This window comes from Stegostoma tigrinum, chromosome 26 (assembly GCF_030684315.1).
Source record: "Stegostoma tigrinum isolate sSteTig4 chromosome 26, sSteTig4.hap1, whole genome shotgun sequence".
NCBI classification, from domain to species: domain Eukaryota; kingdom Metazoa; phylum Chordata; class Chondrichthyes; order Orectolobiformes; family Stegostomatidae; genus Stegostoma; species Stegostoma tigrinum.
In genome coordinates, this window is record NC_081379.1 from 38,299,184 (window position 1) to 38,320,948 (window position 21,765).

General features: G+C 39.4%; 1 protein-coding gene across 2 annotated transcripts in view; it reads left to right on the forward strand.

The window, feature by feature from the left end:
- Window positions 1-21,765, forward strand: part of sppl3 (signal peptide peptidase 3) — a 188,436-nt gene that overhangs the window by 40,056 nt on the left and 126,615 nt on the right. The window contains exon 1 of one of the 2 annotated variants that reach the window (XM_048556049.2): window positions 18,006-19,925. The exons of the other annotated variant lie outside the window; for it this stretch is intronic. Within the exon in view, the coding sequence (XP_048412006.1) occupies window positions 19,867-19,925 (59 nt within the window). The 5' untranslated portion in view covers window positions 18,006-19,866. Of the gene's footprint in view, window positions 1-18,005; window positions 19,926-21,765 lie in introns of those variants that run through there. 2 annotated transcript variants of the gene reach the window in all.

Sequence of the window (21,765 nt, forward strand, 5' to 3'; positions counted from 1 at the left end):
TAGCATGCCAAAGAGTTTTGTGATGCAAGATGTTTTGGACATGCAGAGCAAATTCACTTCCTTTTTGACTTGCTCACCATTGATCCTTGAATTTGTATGGATGTTTAAAAGTCCCCACCTAATGCTGCTGCTTCCTTCTTTGTATGCTTGGCTAAACTTTGAAATTATACAATTTGCAACTTAACTACTGCTACTCGGAGCCATAAGTAAAACTCCCACTCTCTTCTTACATGCTTTACTGTATCTGAATTCTATCTGTAGAACCTCTGCTCTCTTCTTCTGTATCCTGTCATCATTAGTAGTTTTGTCCATAATCACAAAGATCACTCTACTCCCTGTACCATTTAATCTAACTTTTCAGTAGATCAGATGATCTGGCATTTCTTTCCATGTTTTAACGATCTTTTAGCCATGACTTAGTAATGGCTTCCATGACCTACATTCCAAGTTGTCTTTGTTCATGTAGTTCATTTACTTTGTTCCTTATTCCGTACGCAGCTGTTTAAAGATTGGTGTACCTAACAAATAAATCAAAATTGTGGTTCTACCCAAATGTGTGTTTTTTTGCTTGCATGCTTTCTTGTTTGTACTTTGCTTGTTACAATCCCTCTCACTGGTTTCTTTAAATTTGCATTCTGAATGGCAGGCTTGGAACTGACAGGAGCTTCATCTTCAAGCCTTGTACTTGGTAAGCTAAGATCAACAGTGACAAACTTTTTGTAGGAAACTAATACACTGTAAACTACCAAAAACACACTTTTCTCACCACTGATCCCAACCTTTAAGTTCCTAATATATGCAAAAAAACCTTGTGCCTTGCTGTTATGCTGCATTTGCTGCAGGATTGTGGCCCTTGCGGGCACCAGTCTAAAGGTACTGTAGCTTTCCACTAGGCTTGTTTCTCTGTTCTACGTAAGTTTTAATTTTTTATTCTCTGCAGGGAGGTGTTTGCCGTGGGCTTCTGAGAATAGCCAAACCAGCCTACTGGTAGCAAGGCACACTCCATCGACTGCTATCAAATGTGCCAGGGCAAATCTTCAAGTATCCTTTAAATCTCTAGTCATCCCATTCCTTCAATTAGAGAATGAGCTCTCAACTGATTTCTTCCTGCTGTTCTTCAGAGAACAGGCATTTTTCCACTTCTGTTTTTATTGTTTTCCTGTCTCTGTCTCTCTCCTCCAGGGAATCTCTCCACAGTCTCTGAATCAGTACAGCTTAAGAGTCTGTAAGTTTGCTCATGGAAAAACCGGCTGTTCTCCTCTTTGTGTCCAGGTGTGAAAGGTAGCACTTGGGTTGAGTAGGACTTGGCCTAGGCCCCAGTTTCCAAGGAAAACAGGTCACATAAGTAGATCTGGTGGGAGATCTTGTGTACTTCTGCACATCTCCATTTCACTTTGAATTTGATGATGGCATTTAAAGCATAGGCATTTTATAGAAGTACACGTTCATTACATTATTTCAGTTTAAAATTTTTAGCTGTAATGCCTGAAACAAAGTTGCTGACTATTGATCTGATCTCTTCCTTTTGGTTTGTGTAAGCTTGAGACAATAAATATTTTTGAATTTTTTTTTGTCCCCAGATTGAATATCTGAACCAATTTCTTGGAGGTCAGGTGTGGGAGAGGGACCCTGGCAGTCAAACTGGGAGATGAAGGGTGTACCATTCAGGAAGGTTTCATCCAAACCAGACTGATGTTAGGGTTCCTATGAAAGGGATAATAAGGATGGTCATGAGCACTAAGAAGTGGGTAGATAACATGTTAGTGCTTTGGTGGAATAGATGACAAACTAAGAGGTTGAAGACACCTTTTTTGAAAAGGGGACCATTTTTGTTGTGAATGATTGTGCAGGTTTTAAAATACCTACAAAATTTTGAGGCCAAGTTAACATCACCTGTAAAAGTTCAAAATTTTTAAAAATTGTGCTGTTTGAAATCTGACAAAAATTGCTTCCTCGTTCCTGGTTGCCCAGTCACGGAAAACAATGTGCCAACTCAATTAAACCTTTTTCTCCCCCACTCATCTCCACAGAATATATACTTAGCTACATGTCACATGACAATTCTTTGATCCCAGAAAACAATCTGTACCTATGCAGTATAGCAAGTATTCTCTTGAAATAGAGAAACAAACTGAATTGCAAAATGATTATACTGCAAAGGATGCCATTTGGCACAACTGTATCTGCACTAGCGCACAGCCTTTTAATTTAGTGCTAATCTGTCTTTTTCCCTGTAACCCTGCTCATTGTTTCCACTTAATAGAAATTTCTCATAGAAATGCTGTCCATGGAAAACAGTCTCAACTTCTCCAGTCTGTCTTTTTGCCTGAAATTCTCATTCCTGGGCCCATGAACATTGGCATGACAAGTTGGGCTGAATGACATCTGTCTGCACCATAAATTGCATGACACATTGAAAACAAGTATTTGCATTTTGTTGTGCATCATCTGTATGTGTGAAAACACTTCAAAGCTAATTAAACCTATCTTTGGGAAATGAGTGAATAGGGTTAGACAATCAAGAATAAAATAACAAACACAGTTTCAAATAGATTACTGTCCCACTATTTCAAATTCCAAAAGTTTCCTTATTGTTTTCAGTCCAACAGTAATATCAGAGTAAGTCTTATCATGTTAAGTGTTTCAGATATTTTAATTAGCTGCTATGCAAGTATGTTGGCTCTTTCCTTATTGGAAAAATGAAACTAAAATTTCATTTTGGTCAACATAATTTGAAATTCTCTTAGGTTTTCCTATGCCTTGTCCTGTTATCATTTTTTTTCCCATGTTGCTGAAGCTTCCAGTATCGTCCCAACTGATGAACTGAAACTTTCCTGTATATTGTATCGTAACCTATGACATCAATGTACCACAGCCAAAATTGTTATTCTAAGGTTACTGATAATGCCAACAGACTTGTGATTATGGGCTGCTGTTGCCAGGCACAATTTTTAATGAACTTTGATTATTCTATTATTTAACCAGGCACTTGATAATTGAGTATCTTGTGATTAGCAGTTTGAATCTGCACTTTTTAATTAATGAAATCCTGTGAATTCTGAGAAGTGTACTGTATCTTTATTAAGGGATACATGTTCTTGACAAAAGTGAATATTTAGTTGAATAACTTTTCCTAAAACTCAAAGTAATCCATTACACTCCAAACAAACCAGTTAATTTAAGATAAAATTGGAATCTTTACATGATCCTTTGTATTAATTGCTTATAGAAATACACATTGCAGACATACATTGTCTAACCCATAAATTACAGGTTGTTGAACAGCTATTCTGCCTACAGCTGTTGAGAGCAATGAAGAAATTTGCAGTTTATACTCTCAACCTGCATAGAATTAAGTACAGTGAGTATTTAGTAGTTTTTCTGCAACAAAAGATCTCCACTGGGAATGGTAGTATCATTGTACTATTGTTGAGTGAGTTAACACAGGGACCTGAACTATTGCTGTTTATATTGCAAAATCAAATCACACCAAGACAGCTGGGGAAATTTAAGTTCAATTGATCCAATTAAGTCTGAAATCAAAAGCTACTCATAGTAATGGTGACCATAAATCTATTGGATTATGGTAAAAGCACGTTTTGCCGGTTCGTTTGAGAGAAGGAAATATGTTGACTTTGGATTAGGTTGCCATTTCTTTGCTCCGTCAGTATCCAAGAACACACATCCATCTATACTGTTTTAAAAAGTACCCGTATCCGTTGAAGAGGCTGGACGAGTAGCAAATACTGACCTTGCCAACAATGCTCACGTCCCATGAATGATTCAATATTGATAAACTCATAAATGTTATTAATTAAAATGACTGCCCTAACAGACTTGGAAATGAGTCGGCCTCTGTGACAGATTTGAGACAGGAACATCGGACTATTCCAGATGAAAACAAACTAGCCTTGCTTATGAATACTGCAAAACACCACCACTTGCAATGACAATGTTTGCATGAACATGAATAATTGTCTAGTCATGTCTTATCTAACGTAAGCAATAGCAAACTTTACACCTTTGTCAATGGCTTCAGTGCCCTAAGGTATCAGGTTGTGCTTTTTTTGGGTGTTTTGTATATTTAGAGTACAGTAACCAGAATTGTACATTGTGCTCCATGTGTGATTGTATTGGTGCCTTGTTCAAGACTTAATTTATTTAATTAGAATGTTCTGTTCTAACCCTCCTGGCTATACATCCCAGGATTTTGTTTTATTATTGCTCCCACACAGTGCTGTTGTTTTCTGTGAACAGTGTACCTAGCTAGCAAGTTTTGAGAAGATTTGTAGCTCAGGTTGATGTTCTGGATGTGAGTTTGCTCGCTGAGCTGGAAGGTTAGTTTTCAGACGTTTTGTCACCATTCCAGGTAACATCATCAGTGAGCCTCCGACGAAGCGCTGGTGTTATGTCCTGCTTTCTATTTATCTGTTTTGGGTTTCCTTGGATTGGTGAGGTCACTTCCTGCGTTGATGTCATTTCCTGTTCTTTCTCTCGGAGGATGGTAGATTGATCTACCATCCTCCGAGAGAAAGAACAGGAAATGACATCAACACAGGAAATGACCTCACCAATCCAAGGAAACCCAAAACAGATAAATAGAAAGCAGGACATAACACCAGCGCTTCGTCGGAGGCTCACTGATGATGTTACCTGGAATGGTGACAAAACGTCTGAAAACTAACCTTCCAGCTCAGCGAGCAAACTCACATTCAGTGTACCTAGCAGTCCTTCTGTATTGTCTAGTAGCCCAGAGCTTTTCTGAAGTTGATTAGAATTCCTTTATATACTTTTCCATCATTTTGAAGTCAACAGTTTGCAGTTATCTTTGCAGTCAGAAGAATGAGATGGTCTCATTGAAATAGTATTGTGAAGGTGATCAGGAGAATGGACACTGAGTAGTTATTTATCCTGACAGGAGAATCTGAACACAGGCCTTACTGTGGGGTAAAGTGTCAGTTGTTGAGGTTGAGAGGGATTTTTGGGTTCGTGGGCAGTGAATATGGCAAATAAAGGGGAGGGTGAAGGTATTGAAAGTTCAGTTGTGGCAGAATAGAATATCAAACACTGAATGACACCTGCCATTTTCCTATTTCTTATGCCTGTTTTGAAAGAATTTCCTTTGAAATATCTGTGAAAAATGATATATCATTTAACTGGTTGATTTTCTGGTTTATTTTGTGGGCCTACAATTAGAGTATCTTTTGTGTTGAAAAATTTAAAAATTTGTTTGTGGGAGTTGGAAGGGGAAAGGTTAAACTATAAAAGGAATTACTAACTAAGTTAACTACTTGCACTACTCACCAGCTGGGGTTCATGTGTCTTCTGCCATTATTGCTACGTATTCTCTTGCAGCAAGCAAAACCACAAATAAGTGACAATTTGCATGAGCATTTTGTGCCAACTGACTCATTAGCAGTAGTCACTTGTATAGAAGACAATTTTTTAAAAAAACAGCTGCCATCAAAATTATAATGCTAGAAAAGTGCTGATGCTGAATGTTTTTAAATTATAGTTTTACTGGAAAACTTTTAAGCTGTTGAATCTTTAGGTATGCAGTGGATGACTGCAAATGTCATAACTGACATTCGTGTGTCTTTGTAATATGTAGTTTTGCTGAAAAAATTGGAGGAGCTGAATGCTGTATTCCCTGGCTCGCTTTCATATTTGCAGTTATACTCTATAACCTTCTCATAATATTTGTTGCATGCAAACAGATCCAAGTGGAACCCTTTGGGAAGCCCTTCTTAATTATCAGGCTAATGAGAAGGCTGCTATCAACCTATTAAGTATGCATCATCTTTGGCACTGACTGCTAAGTGGGAAATTATTGAAGAATGCAATACACTAGCCAAGTTGAATTGAACAGAAGAATTATTGAGTTCAAAGAAAATATTAATACAAACTGCCGAATTGCATTTTGTATTATCCATTTCAGTTAGCTGCACCAATTTAATTTTGTAGCTAATTACTGTATATAATTGGCACTTAATTAGTGGTAGATCAGAAATCTGGGATACTGACAAGGTGCACCAGATGTGCATTCATGCAGTTTTCATGTAGAAGGCAAAAAAGCATGTATACTGTGGAAATATTTAAAGCTAAAATATATAGTTTCCAAAGATGATTTCTGACGTCTTCAATCATTCCTAAATTTTTTAGGAATTAGAATATTTTCCTCCCTCTGAAATTGGAAAAACTTGGGAATGGGGCAGCTCTATCAGCAAACACTGATGGATAGAATGGCTACTGTGTTAAAATTGTTGTTTTTTTCTCCTTGCTCAACTAAAAGCATTGAATGCACAAAGGCATTGATCCTGTGGATGCCTCTCATCTTTCAGAATGTGAAATTTAACAATGATTGCCCGTCTACAGGCTGTTTGATTTGATTTATTGAGGCGCCAGTAGGGATTTTGTTTTGTTGATAAGTTGTGTTCAGTGTGGACTCACTGGCATTGATTTAAAAACGAGATGCTTGAAGTACTCAGCAAAATTACCTGCACCCATGGAATGTAACAAGCTTTCATGTTTCAGATTGATGACTTTTCATCAGAACTGGAAAAAGTTGGATATCGACAGATTTTTAGGTGAAAGGGGAGAGTGGGAAAGGGAACAAGGGGAAGATCTGTGGAGTGAGAAAGATTAAATGACAAAAAGGCTTATGGTGCTTGGGCAAAGGGGCATTCTAACTAAGTTTCATCTATAATTGATATGGCAGAATCATGAGTTTTGGATATTTTGAAATTTTTGGAACTTACCTGTGGGTTAAATTGACTGGAAATACTTTGTGGGTCCTTTTATATCACTGCTTTGACTCTGCTTGTATGCACAAATACTGTTCTGACTTCTGTGAGTACCTGACAGACTAATCTGGTTAAAACTTTTTAAATATTTTCCTGTTTTTATTGTTCTGCAATTTCGCTGGAATTTGGAGCTCTGCTGTGGGCTATAACATGCAAAGATAGTCATCAACCTGAAGCAAATAGATAAGGCAACTAGTCAGTATATTCAAGAAAGAATATTACAATAGAAGGAATAAAAATTCATTTTAAGTATTAATATAATGTGGTTTAATGTGAGAAGAACCTGTGTTTTAATCCCTGACAATACAGGTACAGGCTTTGTTCTTTTAATTGAAAGTTGGAACTAAGTGTGGTTTGATTATTTGTGTAAAAATCTGGAGTTTTTTTAAAATTGAAAAATGTAATCAATTTGAAACAGAAAACCTGGATATTCAACAGGTCAGCAGCATCTGTGGCGAGATATGAAAGGTTATCGTTGTGAAAGTTTAACAGTTTTAATTGGGGGAGGGCGACAAAAGGTGCAAAGTTTTAAAGTCCTTGACCTTTCTTCTTCACTCCATAGATGCTGCCTGACCTGGGTTTTTACTATGTTTGTTTTTATTTCAGATTTTCCAGCTTCTACAGTATTTTCTTACAGCAATGAGAGCTTGAGATTCAACACATTGCATTTATGCAAACAGTGGGCGAAATAAAACATGCTTTAATTTGGGCAGAATAAATTGGCTTTCTCTTTTTTTTGAAAAAGAGTCTTATGCCTAATTTGGACAAATTCAGGAATACTAAACTTCAAGAGAACAACAATTTTTAAATAACATGAGAAACAGGGGTGTTAAGTTGACAAATTGACTGGATGATATGTTGCCAATGGAGAACATGACAGGGAATGGTTACGCATTGATTTTAAAATGCTCCTTTTTCCCATTTCAGCACAACCAAGATACAAAAAAAAAGTTAGTCTTTACAGATGTTGACAGGTGAGATCCAGAAGGTTTAAGAGGAGGATAAACAACAATACTTTACAAGTTCCAATAGTAATACAACCTACAATAAATTTACAGCACTGTTCTTGGACATCCAAAGAGCATATCAAATGTGATTAAGACATCACATGGATTTCTAAGCAAACTCCACCTGTTTTAGTAGTATGGTATGTTATCAAATCTGATTAAACTTCACAGACTTTAATACTTCGCTTAGCCTATCTAGCCTTGTAAATTCACTCAGTAATGGGCATCCTCAACACCACCTAGGGCTAGAGTCGTACAGCATGGAAACAGACCCTTCAGTCCAACTAGACCACGCCAACCATAATCCCAAACTAAACTAGTCCCACCTGATTGCTCCTGGCCTCTATAAACCTTCAAACCTTTCCTATTCATGTACTTATTCAAACATTGTAACTGCACCCACAGCCACCACTTCCTCAGGCAGTTCATTCCACACCACTCTGTTCTGCTTCCCCTTCCTTTTCTTGGTCTGTGTTGCTTTGAACACTGCACTCCGGTATTTATAAGCACAATTCCAGCTTTTTACTGGCAACGAAGTTCACTGCACTAAATATGTCCCTGGGATTTCACTGCGCTCGAAGCTTGCTCGGTTGTATGAAGCAAATAATGCTGTCAATTACATGCACAGTCGACTGTGCCATACCATTTCTTTTTTGCAGGATTTGTCCAAGTTGTTTCCACCAGCACAGAACCAGCGACCTTCCCACTTTTTTGTTACTCCCTGAGGCTGAGACTGGTTCAGAGTCCTGCTGTAATTCTTAACTGCTGACTCATGCTTAGTACTTCAAACAGAGCCATCCAATTTATCTTGCTGCCTCACTTCAGCAGCCTTCTTCAGTGTGTATCTGTTAGTTGCACTCCTAAAATGGTGCGTGCCTTGTTTTTTTCTCCGATAAACAATGCTTCAGAACTGTTTTTCAGTGTCTCCTCCATTATACTGAGTGGCTTATTTAAAAACTATATACTAAACACTGCCCCTATTACAGAGCAGAATTGAATACTGCCAGCTATTAACTTTTTGAAACTTCCTGTTCCATAAATGTTCCATTCTTTCAGGATGGTAGAAATGGATTTAGTCAAAGTTGCTGCATATAACTTAGTGCTCTGGTTTAAGTTCAACCAATAATTTGTCATCAATTCTTTCATTTTGTTCTCCTTATAAACCTCTGGATCCCATTGACCTTCGTCTCAACCTATCTTGTGACATTCAATAATTTGTGCACATGTGACTTTACAGTTTCTCTGTTCCTGGACTTCTATTATAATGGTCTCCCTTAATTTATATTGTTCCCTGTTGGGTCCACCAAATGTGTCAATTCACATTTTCTCTGCAAATAATCAATGGTTAGGATCTATCGTGTGAATTTACGAGTTGTGCTTTTCTAGCTTTGTATATATCTGTAGGCATCATTGAATCAGTATTTAAATAATGTTCAGTTTTGGGTCCACCTGTTCAGATCTAATGGAGTCAATTTGAAGAACAGCTTTCATATTTCTATAACATTCCTAAAGTTCTGCCTGACTGTTGAAATTACCTGCCTTGGATATCAACCGGATTGACTTGACATAGTTAGCTTTCATTCAGCTGGAAAGCAGGTTGTGGCATTTGGTAACATTGTTCCCTGGTTTCTAACATTTCTCCAAGCAACTATGTAAAGTTGCGAAGGCTGGAGTCAAGGAACAGGCCTCAATTGATCTTTTCCTGAAGCTGTCCTCTCCTCCGTTGACCTGCCAGGCTTTCAAGTGGCTGGCCGGGGTTAAAATTGTACTTCCAATTTTGTTTTTATTTTTCATTATACCTCCTCTCCTAGATCCCTCTTGTCCATGCCTCCCAAACCCCTCATCAGGCCTTTCAACACTCCTTAACATGCCTGCTGTTCCAGACTCCGTTCTCTTAGATAAGTCTACAGCTTCCTCTTCACTCAGCAGTCTTCAAAGAGCTTTCCTGAGCATAAGGTATTCCTTCACCCACCCACCCACCACCATCACCCCCCCCCCCCCCCCCCACCACCAATCAGCAGAAACTCAGTTTTCCTAGTCCAGTTTCGTAGCCCCCAGAAGGTGCACTGGCTGGAAGGTCTATCTTGTCATACTCTTTCCTGCTTCACTATTAATGACCTTTTGGGACTCTGGTATCAGCAAACCTCTCTGAAGAATATCTGCATCCTTGAAAAGATGATTTACATCATTCACATTCAGTTCATGGATGGCATTGACATATTCATAGAATCGTAGTATCCCTACAGTGAGAGAACAGGTCCTTCGGCCCAACAAGTCTGCACCGACCATCAGAGCATCCCACCCTGACCCGTCACCTAATCTACACACCTCTGAACACTACGGGCAAGTTAGCAAGGCCAATCCACCTAACCTGCACATCTTTGAACTGTGGGAGGAACCTGGAGGAAACCCACGCAGACGGGGAGAGAATGTGCAAACTCCTCGCAGCTTGTCACCTGAGGGTGGAATCGAACCCACGTCCCTGGTGCTGTGAGGTAGTAATGCTAACCACTGTGCTGCCCTGCCACCCATATTGGCCTTAACGATGACCTAGGTGGTGATGTTGTAGTCTTCACAAAGCCTCTCCTTACGTTCTGCAGTTTCATTATAGGTGTCTCTTTCAACTGGTCTGTCTGAACAACAGATTTCATCTCTGCCTGACCCCCCTTCTCACCTGGCATTGTTTCTTCTTTTGGGTGTATCTGCTTCTACTACCACTTTGTTTACTTCGTGAAAGTTATCATTCTGTGATGTCCTCCCACGTGTGATTAAACTGTCCTTACTGAGATGTCTTCTGTGCACTGAACAATTTCTTTTTAACTGCTTTCAGCCTCCATCTCAACTCATCATTTCACTGTCTTCTAATTCTCCTATAGTCCCTCCAACTGTGTTAACTTTCTAACCTATATTCATGGAGCCCCAGATAACGAGGTGTAGAGCTGGATGAACAGCATCAGCGGAGCAGGAAGGCTGACGTTTCTGGTCTAGACCCTTCTTCAGAAATCTTGCCATCCCTGCCCCTGCCCACACCCCCACCTAGCTTATCCAATTTTATTAACCGCAGTTAAGACCAGATATGCAGCTATAAGAGAAGATCAGAGGCTGCATTTTTCAATTGTGGTTTCCTGACTCCCAATTCACTAGCAACAAAACAGAAGTCAGGAGTGTGATAGGATACTTACCAATCGCTTGGGTAATTGAAGCTGTACATAAAGTATAGAAACTTTGTCAAGGTGGTCACTTGGTTAGTATCATGTTCATTACCAGCTGACAATGTTCTGGAGAGAGTATACAATGCAGATGCAATCATCAGGGCTTCTTCAGCACCTTCTAAACCCACAGCCATTCCTGCTTATGAAGAACAGTTGCTGCATAGGTAACAGTGTGAAGCTGGATGAACACAGCAGGCCAAGCAGCATCTCAGGGGCACAAAAGCTGACGTCTTGGGCCTAGACCCTTCATTAGAGAGAGGGATGGGGAGATGCTACTGAAATAAATAGGGAGAGAGGGGGAGGTGGACCGAAGATGTATAGAGGAGAAGATAGGTGGAGAGGAGAGTATAGGTGGGGAGGGGATAGGTTAGTCCAAGGAGGACGGACAGGTCAAGGAGGCAGTATGAGTTTGGTAGGTGGGAAATGGAGGTGCGGCTTGAAGGGGGAGGAGCAGATAGGTGAGAGGAAGATCAAGTTAGGGAGGTGGGGGCGAGCTAGGCTGGTTTTGTGATACAGTGGGGGGAGGGGACGAGCTGGGCTGGTTTTGGGATGCAGTGGGCGAGGGGGAGATTTTGAAGCTGGTGAAGTCCACATTGATACCATTGGGCTGCAGGGTTCCCAAGCAGAATATGAGTTGCTGTTCCTACAACCTTCGGGTGGCATCATTGTGGCACTGCAGGAGGCCCATGATGGATTGTCGTCTAAGGAATGGGAGGGGGAGTTAAAATGGTTCATGACTGGGAGGTGCAGTTGTTGATTGCGAACCGAGCGGAGGTGTTCTGTAAAGCGGTCTCCAAGCCTCCGCTTGGTTTCCCCAATGTAGAGGATGCCACACTGGGTCCAGTGGATACAGTATACTACATTGGCAGATGTGCAGGTGAACATCTGCTTAATATGGAGAGTCATCCGAGTCATTTTCATGTTCCCCTCCCCTCTCTCCTTATCCCAACTTGAAAAATGTTGTCGTCCTCGCACCACAACACCCAAATCCTGGAAGTCCCTACCTATTAGCTATGTTGGTGCAACTATATTAGATAGTGGTGACCACTGCAGCTTATCATCTTCAGGACTCTTAATGACTGAAGATAAAAGCAAACTTTGCAAACAACATTCACATCCCATGAACTGATGCTTAAAAAATAAATCGTTGGTCAGCATTCCTTTCTTTAGACTTATCAAAGTATTGCAATAATAAATAACCCGAGTTGAAGCTCTTTTTATCTCAGATTTCAGCAATGTTTTGCTTGTTAGTAAGTCTTAAGTTCTATTTTGTGGTTTAGCTAATGTCAAATGGATCATGAAGCAGTTTTAAAATATACCCTGACCTGAAACATCAATTTTCCTGGTCTGCTGTGCTCCATCAGCTCCCTCAGCCCTTGCTGCTCCTCCCCTCCCCCCCCCCTTCAAGATACTGCCTAAAACCATATGTCAACAAGTTATTAATAATTTGTCCACATATCTTGCTATGTTACTCATTGTCATTTGTTTCATAGTGCGAACCAAGGCATGTCTATAATACTCATCTCAAATATTGGATATGTTGGATTCAGGTCCCATTTCAAGACTTGAGCACAGAAATCAAGGCTGACAGTAGTGCATCATTCATTCAGTATAAAAGGCATTATCCTTTTGAGCAAAATTTTAAACTGAATCCTTATCTGCCTACTCGGGTGGATCTAAAAGCATGGCATTATGTTGAAGAGGACCAGAGGCCTTGGCAGATATTTATTCCTCAATTAAGATCAGAAGAACAAATTATCTGGCCATAATTGCATTGTTGTTTGTGGAAGTTTGCAGTGCAAATTATTGGTTGCCATCTTTCTTACGTGGTAGCTGTGACTTCACTTTAAAAGTACTTTCATTATCTTTAAAATGCTTTAAGTATTTCATTATTCTGAAAGTATTGTATAACTTTGTTAGTAATCATTTCTGTGAACCACCTTTGGGTGCTTTGTGATGGTAAAGATATCTGAATGGCCTGAAACATTAGCCTCAGAGATAATGGGAACTGCAGATGCTGGAGATTCCAAGATAATAAAATGTGAGGCTGGATGAACACAGCAGGCCAAGCAGCATCTCAGGAGCACGATGAAGGGTCTAGGCCCGAAACGTCAGCTTTTGTGCTCCTGAGATGCTGCTTGGCCTACTGTGTTCATCCAGCCTCACATTTTATTATCTTGAAACATTAGCCTTCCTGCTCCTATGATGATGCTGGGCCTATTGTGTTCATCCAGCTCTACACCTTGTTATCTCGGATTCTGCAGCATCTGCAATTCCTATTATCTCTATGGCAGCTGTTGATTTGAATTTTGGATTCTGGCAGAGCTGTAGACCATTTTGTTTTAATCTTTAACCTAGGGAGAGGACCTGGATTTAGTGGTTTAAATGTTGGGTCAGAGGTGCCAGTCTTTTGGAATCTAAAATAAAACTGTCAGCGTAGAAGTGCCTTAGCTGAGCACCTGATGAGAGCTGTATTAATGCTGTTGCAACATTGCTCCATTTACATGACACAATAGACCCATTAAATACAAGCACATTTGCTCAAAATGGCTCACTGATTAGAATTTAAATGGAAAGAACTGTCAATTGGTAGTTGTTACTTATGAAGCTTTGTGTTGAATTAGATTTAACGTGCATCCTTTGTGTTGAAAGATTCCTCATCAAGTCTTTTTTTTTAAAACTAGCCAAGGTCCCATGGAGTTGCAGAGAGTTGGGACCAATCGTTCTTCATGCAAAGTAGATATAGGTTGAGTGATAATGGGAACTGCAGATGCTGGAGAATCCAAGATAACAAAGTGTGGAGCTGGATGAACACAGCAGGCCAAGCAGCATCTCAGGAGCACAAAAGCTGACGTTTCGGGCCTAGACCCTTCATCAGAGAGCTCTCTGATGGAAGGGTCTAGGCCCTAACGTCAGCTTTTGTGCTCCTGAGATGCTGCTTGGCCTGCTGTGTTCATCCAGTTCCACACTTTGTTATCTTAGATATAGGTTGAAATGTAATTGCAGCACAGATGTGAAGATATTTAATTATTTGCTCTAGTTCATTCATTGAGTTAAAAATTATTGAAGGTACAGGTTAAAAGGCAGCAGGGGGAATGGTTTGCCTTTTTATCTAAAAATAACTTGGATATATAAAGCCACACAAATTCAGTGGATAGTTTGTTCCTTATTTAGTGCAACAGATTGAGAGGGGTGAGGAAAGGAGCTGCAGCCAGTAGATAAAATAGCATGAACACCTGTTCCATGATTTCAAATGCAGTGGAATCTGTCCAGTAACAGCCAGTCAAAATTTTCACAAAGCAAAAGTATAGAGTGCTTTGTATGATTTTATGTACTCAAACTAGGATCAAAAATTGAGAGTTTGAGTCTCATGTTAGAGACTATAAATACCAGACATAGGGTGATGCTCCCGGAATCAAATGGATGCATTTCACACCTAATTACACTTTGGCAATAAATCTGTTCAGAAATGTTATTATCCACCTCAGGAGCAGGTGGAACTTGAATCCAGACCTCCCTAGGTCAGAGATAGGGACACCATCATTGTGGCACAAAGACCCTCATTGTGTTTTGAAAGTATAGTTACTCTTACAGAAAATGTGGCAGCCAATTTGTGCACAACATTTTCTTAGAAACAACATAGAATGATGACCAGTTTGCTGTTTGAGAGAGAAATTTTGGCCAGGAAGCCAAAAACTCTCCTACATTTGTTCAAAACCATGCTCTGAGCTCTCGTGTTTGAATGAAAGTAGATGGAGGCCTGTTTAACATCTTATAACAACATTTCCAACTAGTGTAGCACTCCACAATAATGTCGTAGTATAGGAATAGACCATTCAGTTATAATCATACACTGCGGAAAGAGACCCTTCAGTCCAATTCCCTGGACTGTCCGCTTAGGTTTTGTGTTATAGTATCTAGTGTGGGACTTGAACTCTCAATTCTCTGATCCCAGCTTGAGTACAACATGGAAAAAAAGTTTGTGGTGGAACAAAACACTTTGTTATCCTCCCTAAAGGGGTTTTGTAAGACTACTTGCAGCACTTAGGATTGCAGGAGTTCAGAAGACAGCTCACCACCACCTTATCAGGGGCAATAAATGCTGACCAGCCAGTGGTGATTGCATCATCGAATGAATGGGAAAAGAAAAAGTAACATCTTTTTACTAAACCACTAAATTGAATTCTGGCCCAAATTCAGGCCTAACTTGGTATAGCATTTCAACCTTGGGTTCAGAATGTTTAAATCCTTCCAGAAAGTGTACCAGTGTTGCAGTATTCTTGTATTTTGGTTCCTTCACAAAACTATATGCTAGTGTTAATTATAGCTTTGCGGTGACCTCAGTTGCTCACTTGCAGCAGACAGGGGATTTTGATTCCAGCACGTGTTTGCTTTCAGTTCTTTCGCAAGAATGAAGCTTGGACTTCACCTTTTAAGGTCTAGTAGCATTTCTATGCAATATGGTCAAACAAACAGTACTGCTTCTGGGCAGAGCTTGGACGGGTTTTCCTTGGTCATCTTGTGTATGAATGAGGAACACTTCAAGTGTAGTAGTTATAATCCATTACTACAAAAACAAAATGGTATGCATGTGGTATAATTATGGTAACAGCTAGGAACAAATTGAATTGTTGCTGTTAATAGACTTTCTTCAATTTTGACTCCGCCCCCCCCCCCCCCCCAAAAAAAATCATCTTTTGAATGGTGAGCTTGCCTTTGGATGTACAAGAGTAGGAGCTATAGATGGTTACTCAGACTGGCATATGTTCCACATGGTGTAATGCTTGGACCACTGGTGTCTAAATTATTTAGACTAGAGATTGAATGAAAACTATAGTTTCGCTTTGCCGAAGGCACCAAGTTGTGGGCTACAGTTCATTTGGGGAGGCGATGGCCTTGTGGTATTATTGCTGGATAATTAATCGCAGAAAATCAACAAATGTTTGAGTCCTGGGTCATCTTTCTTCTGATCTAATGATGACCTTGAAACAGTTGTCGATTGTTGGGGAAAATCCCATCTGGTTCACTATTGTCCTTTGTAAGGAAGGAAATCTGTCATCTTTATCTGGTCTGACTCACATGTGACTCCAGACTCAACAATATGTTTCTTACCTGCCCTCTGGGCAATTAGAGATGGGCAATAAAAGCCAGAGGCTCCCATATTCCGTGAGTGAATTTTAAGGGAAATAAGGTTAAAGCAGTGGAAGACTGTGACAAAATACAAAAAAAAGTACATTTTTGTAGAGACAGCAACACAAATGTGAAGTGATATTTTGCCAATATGTAAGGAAATCATATTCCTTTGAAAAATGTGTTCAACTGGGGTAGAGGAGCAGAGGCATCTCTTGCTGCGGGTGGAGAAATGTTTAATAGTCATAGCCCAGGTTCATTAGGCCAGTTCTTTCTTTCTTTCTTTTTTAAAAGAAAGCACTTGGATTGTTTCTAGGGGGATAGAAAGTTTATGTTAAGCATTTATAGAGCATATTTTGAGTGAACATATCTAATCTTAAGCCTTAGGCTGAGAGATTTCAAGACCAGGGGCATATTTTTAAGCTGACAGGAGAAAGAGATTTTAAAAAAATACTTTTTATTTTGCTTCAAGTGTGGAATGAACTTGGAGGAGGTAGTGGATGTGAGTACAGTTAGAGCATTTAACACATTTTCGACAAGTACATGAATAGGAAAGGTTTGGAGGGATATGAGGCAAGTGGGACTAGTTTAGTTTAGGATTATGGCCGGCATGGGCTGGTTGGACCGCAGGCTCTGGTTCCATGCTATATGACTCTGAATATTTATTTATTTATTTATATTTATTGTATTGTTCATTCTTGTTAATATTGGCACAACAGTACATACTTACATTGTAATGGGCATGGATGTTTGTGGCCCATTGGTCCGTGTACAGCACATTCAGGATTGCTGTGTAGCTATGAAACTAGGGGTCTTGGAGCAAATGTTGGTGATGCAAACAGGAAAGGTTTGCACAAATTGGAACTCAGTCAAGGTTGGAGGAATTTGATAGACTTGGTGTAAATTAGATCCTCCCAAAATGGAGTCGTGATCTTAGATTTATTTCTGAGCTCTGAGAGAGTGGCTGTTTCAACTTAGACATCCCTCATCGAATACAAAGCCCCTGCTCTAGTCTTCAAGTCTTCTCCCTTGTTTCTGCTGTGTCTCAGTTCTCGCCAAGAATTGTGATAATTTCAAGGCTTGTCACAGCACTCCAGTAGGGGAAAACATTAGCGCAAATACATTGATCAAACCCACTTGCAAGTGGGTTGAGAACTTTTGTGTCATAAATGGGAGTTTAGTAAATTGAATTGAGACTATTTTCTTTGTCCACCGCGTTCTTAGAATATGAAACAAGATCAGAAGAACTAGGAGCAGAAGGAGATCATTGCATCCCATTGAGCCGACTCTGCCATTCACTAAAATTGTGATTGATTGGATTGTGACCTCAAGGCCACTTTCATTGCCTGTGTGCCATTGACTCCCTTGTCAATTAAAAATCTGTCCATTTCTGCCGTGAACGTATTCAATCATCTAGCCTCCATGGCTACCTTTTGAGAAAGAACTCCAAAAAGTCATGTCCCTCAGAGCAGAAACTCCCATCATCTCCATTTTAAATGGGAGACACTTTACTTTAAATTGTGTGCTGCCTAGTTCTAGATTCCCCCATGAAAGGAAAAATTGATTGCCAAATCCCTCAGAATTTTGTACTTGAATGAGAGATCTTTACTCTTCTAAACTCCGATGAGTATAGATCTAAATTGCTTAACTTTTCCTCCTGTTTAAATCTGTCTATCTTGGGAATTAGCCTTGTTACCTTTTTTTCTATTGCTTTCAAAGTAAATATATCCTTCCTTGACTGAGAAATCAAATCTGTGCAAAAAATAGTTGGGGTGACTAGCTTGGTTGCATTAAAGAGAAAATAGTCAAATGATTTCAAAGGCATGTTGATGAGATTAAAAAGAAGGTAGAAACAGAATTCTGTGGACCATGTGGCCTATTGTTGTGCTGCAAGCAAAACATAATGACATCTTTTTCTGTTATAAAATTTAACTTATGCACAATGCAAAGATATTTCATTATTCAACAATACAAAAATGTGGTTTTCTTGTTTGTTCGTACGGTTCAGAGACCATTGTATGCCATCCGCAGCAAGATGATGAGCATTTACTCCATTAATTTATGAAGGTTGGGCTTGTACCACAGGACTTTGGAAGAGTAAGAGGCTTGATTGTGAGGGGATTTGTCAGAATGCATGTGGAAAGGATGTTCCTTATGGGACAAAAGTCTGCTAGGGATACCCTTGAATCGGCATTGCAATGAGGCAATCCAGGAAGTGTGTCCTGTAATCAGCGTTGCAGTGAAGCAGTAAGGATGAGGGTCTTGCCAGTTCTTCTTTGAAAAAATAAGTAACACTACAAAAAATCTTTACATTTATTGGATTTTTTTAAAAGAAAGCTACTGTTAGGTGTTATTTGTAAATTACTAGAAATTACAAAAGTGTATTTTAAGCATCAGAAATAGGTGAAGTCAGTACCATAACAATAAAGTAATGTGAGTCAGCCAAAGTAGTGTCAGGGAAGGAATGTAAACTGAATGTAAATTTAAAACTTAACACAAGGCATGACAGGGAGCCTGTGTCCTACAAGTTTCATCACCTGTGTTGGGTTCATTTTTCAGAGACCCTCACAGACTTGATGTAAGAGCAAGACACTGACCTGGTTACAAAAACGCAATCCTTTATTATTAAGCAAGTACAAGCTGCGGAGGATCACTGTACGCAACTCTGCACAGAGTGCTGAGTATCATGAGCAATTTCTCCCTGAACAGGAGACAGTCCCCGCTTTTATACCTACGATAGTCCTTAATGAGCCACCTACTACTCAATGAATGGGAAAACATTAGGAAGCTTGGAGAAGCGAAGGGATCTTCAGGTAATTGCCCTCAAATTATTACAGGGGATTAGGAGGATATTTAAGGCAAACTGGGCACTCCTCTTTATCAGCCGAGGCATAGATTATTAGAACAGGCAGGTTATTTTTGGAGTTGCAAAAACTTTGGTTAGGCTACAGCTGGAGTACTTTGTGTACTTCTGCTCACTGCACTTTAGGATGTGATTGCACTAGTGAGGTGCAGAGTAGATTCACCAGGATGCTGCCTGGATTGGAGCATTTTTGGCTATGAAGAGATAGTAGGTAAACTAGAGTTGTTTTTATTTCTGGCGTGGATAGGGTGGGTAGAAAACTGTGTTCTTCTTAGTTGAAGGGTCAGTAACAAAGCAGTTACCACCTTAACACTTTTAAGGTGGAAGGCAGGAGGCTTAGAGGGGATTTGAGGAGAAGGTTTTTCACCTAGACAGTGTTGGTGATCTGGAATGCATTGTCTGGGTGGGGAACAGTTGAGGTAGGTAATTTCACATCATTTCTAATGCTCATTCAAGTTTTTATAAAATGTCTTAATGTTCAAGCTATGGCTGTAGTGTAGGAAGTGAGACTAGTGTGGATTTAACATAGTTTTGGCAATCCAGACTCAATGGGCCAAAGGGCCTCTACTGTACTAATGATTTTAATAGACAAGATTGATCTGCAATGAGGAGGCCCATTGTTTTAAAATAATGGGTCACCCCTTTTAAGACACAAATGAGGAGAATTTATTTTGGAAGGTGTTGGATCTAGAGACCCCACTGATTTTTTTCGTAAGCAAGGGCATGGAAGGTTATGGGGTAGGCAGGAATGTATTGTAATTAGATCTGATGTGATCTAATTGAATAATGGATGGAGATCGAGGGCCCAAGTAGTTTAATCTTGCTTTTAACGCATATGTCTGTATTGTTGTATGTGGAGACCTAGATGTCCGGAAATCTCAACTGATAAAAGAGCGACGTGCCAAGGCAGGTATGTATACCTAGATTTACCACAGCCCTGAAAGTATACTGGCTTCACAAGGCAGAACCAGATTTTTTAACTCTTGTGGATTTGATACTTAGCCACAGTTTCTCCACAGCAAAATATATTCAGCCCTGAAACTGATTATTCAGTGCAGAATCCTCAGATTATCTTTACGCTGCTGTAAGTTTAGAGAGAGTTGACATAAAATCAATGTGCACAGCATTTCCAGCACAAAATACAGATGTACCCCTTTACCTATACTGGACTACTTACTTTGTCAAAAATAATCCATTTCAAAGGTTGAGAAAGGTAGGAGTTAAAATTAGGAAGCAGGTACCTTTTCATTATTACTGTCACCTGCGACTCTCCTAGTTTGAAATCAATAATTAAATAGTAGAGGGAAACCAAAGCTTGGAAAGAAAAGTAGTTTCATTTTTGATCATTGTTAACTTAGTGGTAACCAACAAAACGTTTGCATTAAACTGTCCAAGATAGCAATAGCCATTATCTTAAAAAGCTTAACGGCATTCTCTTATCAACAATTGCAGTACAGCTATTAGAAAACAAATAGAAGTGGTTTCGAAAGCTACCCTCACCAAGTTATAGGCTCTGAAAGCCTATAAATGACCAGTTTTAAACCTTTAGAAATAAATTAATAGAACTTCATCCCTGGTCCCAATGCAAGTAAATTTAACTCTTTGACTTCAGCAAAGCATATTTAATGGCATATTTAATTAAAATCAAAATGAACAACTTTTTCCATAACACACATGGCAATCACGTCTGCATTTGGGGCTTTATCAATTGACCTTGGCAATGGAGTTCGGGTTCCTGATGCTAATCATTTTCCAGTAGCTGGAGTGTTTCTGAGCACCAAGCTATTGGAAGAGAGCATGACCTTTCCTCAGTTGTGTTGCTTTCAGTGATTTAAATGGTCTGTAAGCCTTTTCTCTTGATACCTATAGATCAAAAGTGATACGCGTAGACCAAAAATATATGCTGGTATTAGCTAAAGAAATATACCACTGACAGAAGTGACTGCCTCCGGATTGGGAGGATGTTAAAAGACAGTTGAGGAGCATAATATATCTTTAAAACAAATATAAGCCAATTACCTTAAAACCAATTTTAGAGCATACTTTTTAAAACTTCAAGTCAATTGCCCAAATTCTCATCATCAACCACCCTTGTGTTTGTTACCCTGCATTCTATTTCAATTATTTCCTCAATTTAAAAAAAATCTTTGTTTTCATCTCCTCTCTCCAGCACTACAATCCTCGCTACTGTCATCCCTTAGTCCTCTTATGCATCCCAGACTTTAAGCACTCCTATATTCGTGGCTGTGCCATTTTCTTAACTGGACCCTAAACTCTGGCATTCTCTCCTTTAATCTCTTGCCCTGTTGGCACCTCCACCCCTCTCTCTGCTGTATTAGGACGCTCTTTTAAAAAATTTTTTTTTGACCAGTCTTTGGGTCTCTTGTCCCAAAAGCTGTTTGTTTGGTTTTGTACTAAATTTTTTTTGATAACACTCCAATGAAATATCACTGGATGTTTAACTTCATTAAAGATTAAATAAATGCGAGTTCATGCTTTCATTTCTGTTGAATACTTGTACAATTCCCAGGTTGATTATTGGCCAGATTACAGAATTTTCTTTACTTTGACTGACTGTGTTTCAGAATTGTTTGTGTAGTATGATTAAAACTCTATTCTGCCTAGTCAGTTGAACAGTTTGCATAATAAAAATACCTTTAATACGGCATTTTAGAAGTTTTTCTGTCATGTGTTCATAATGAAATGCAATTGTTTCACAGCTGGTGTGGCACTTCTGAAATGTACTGATT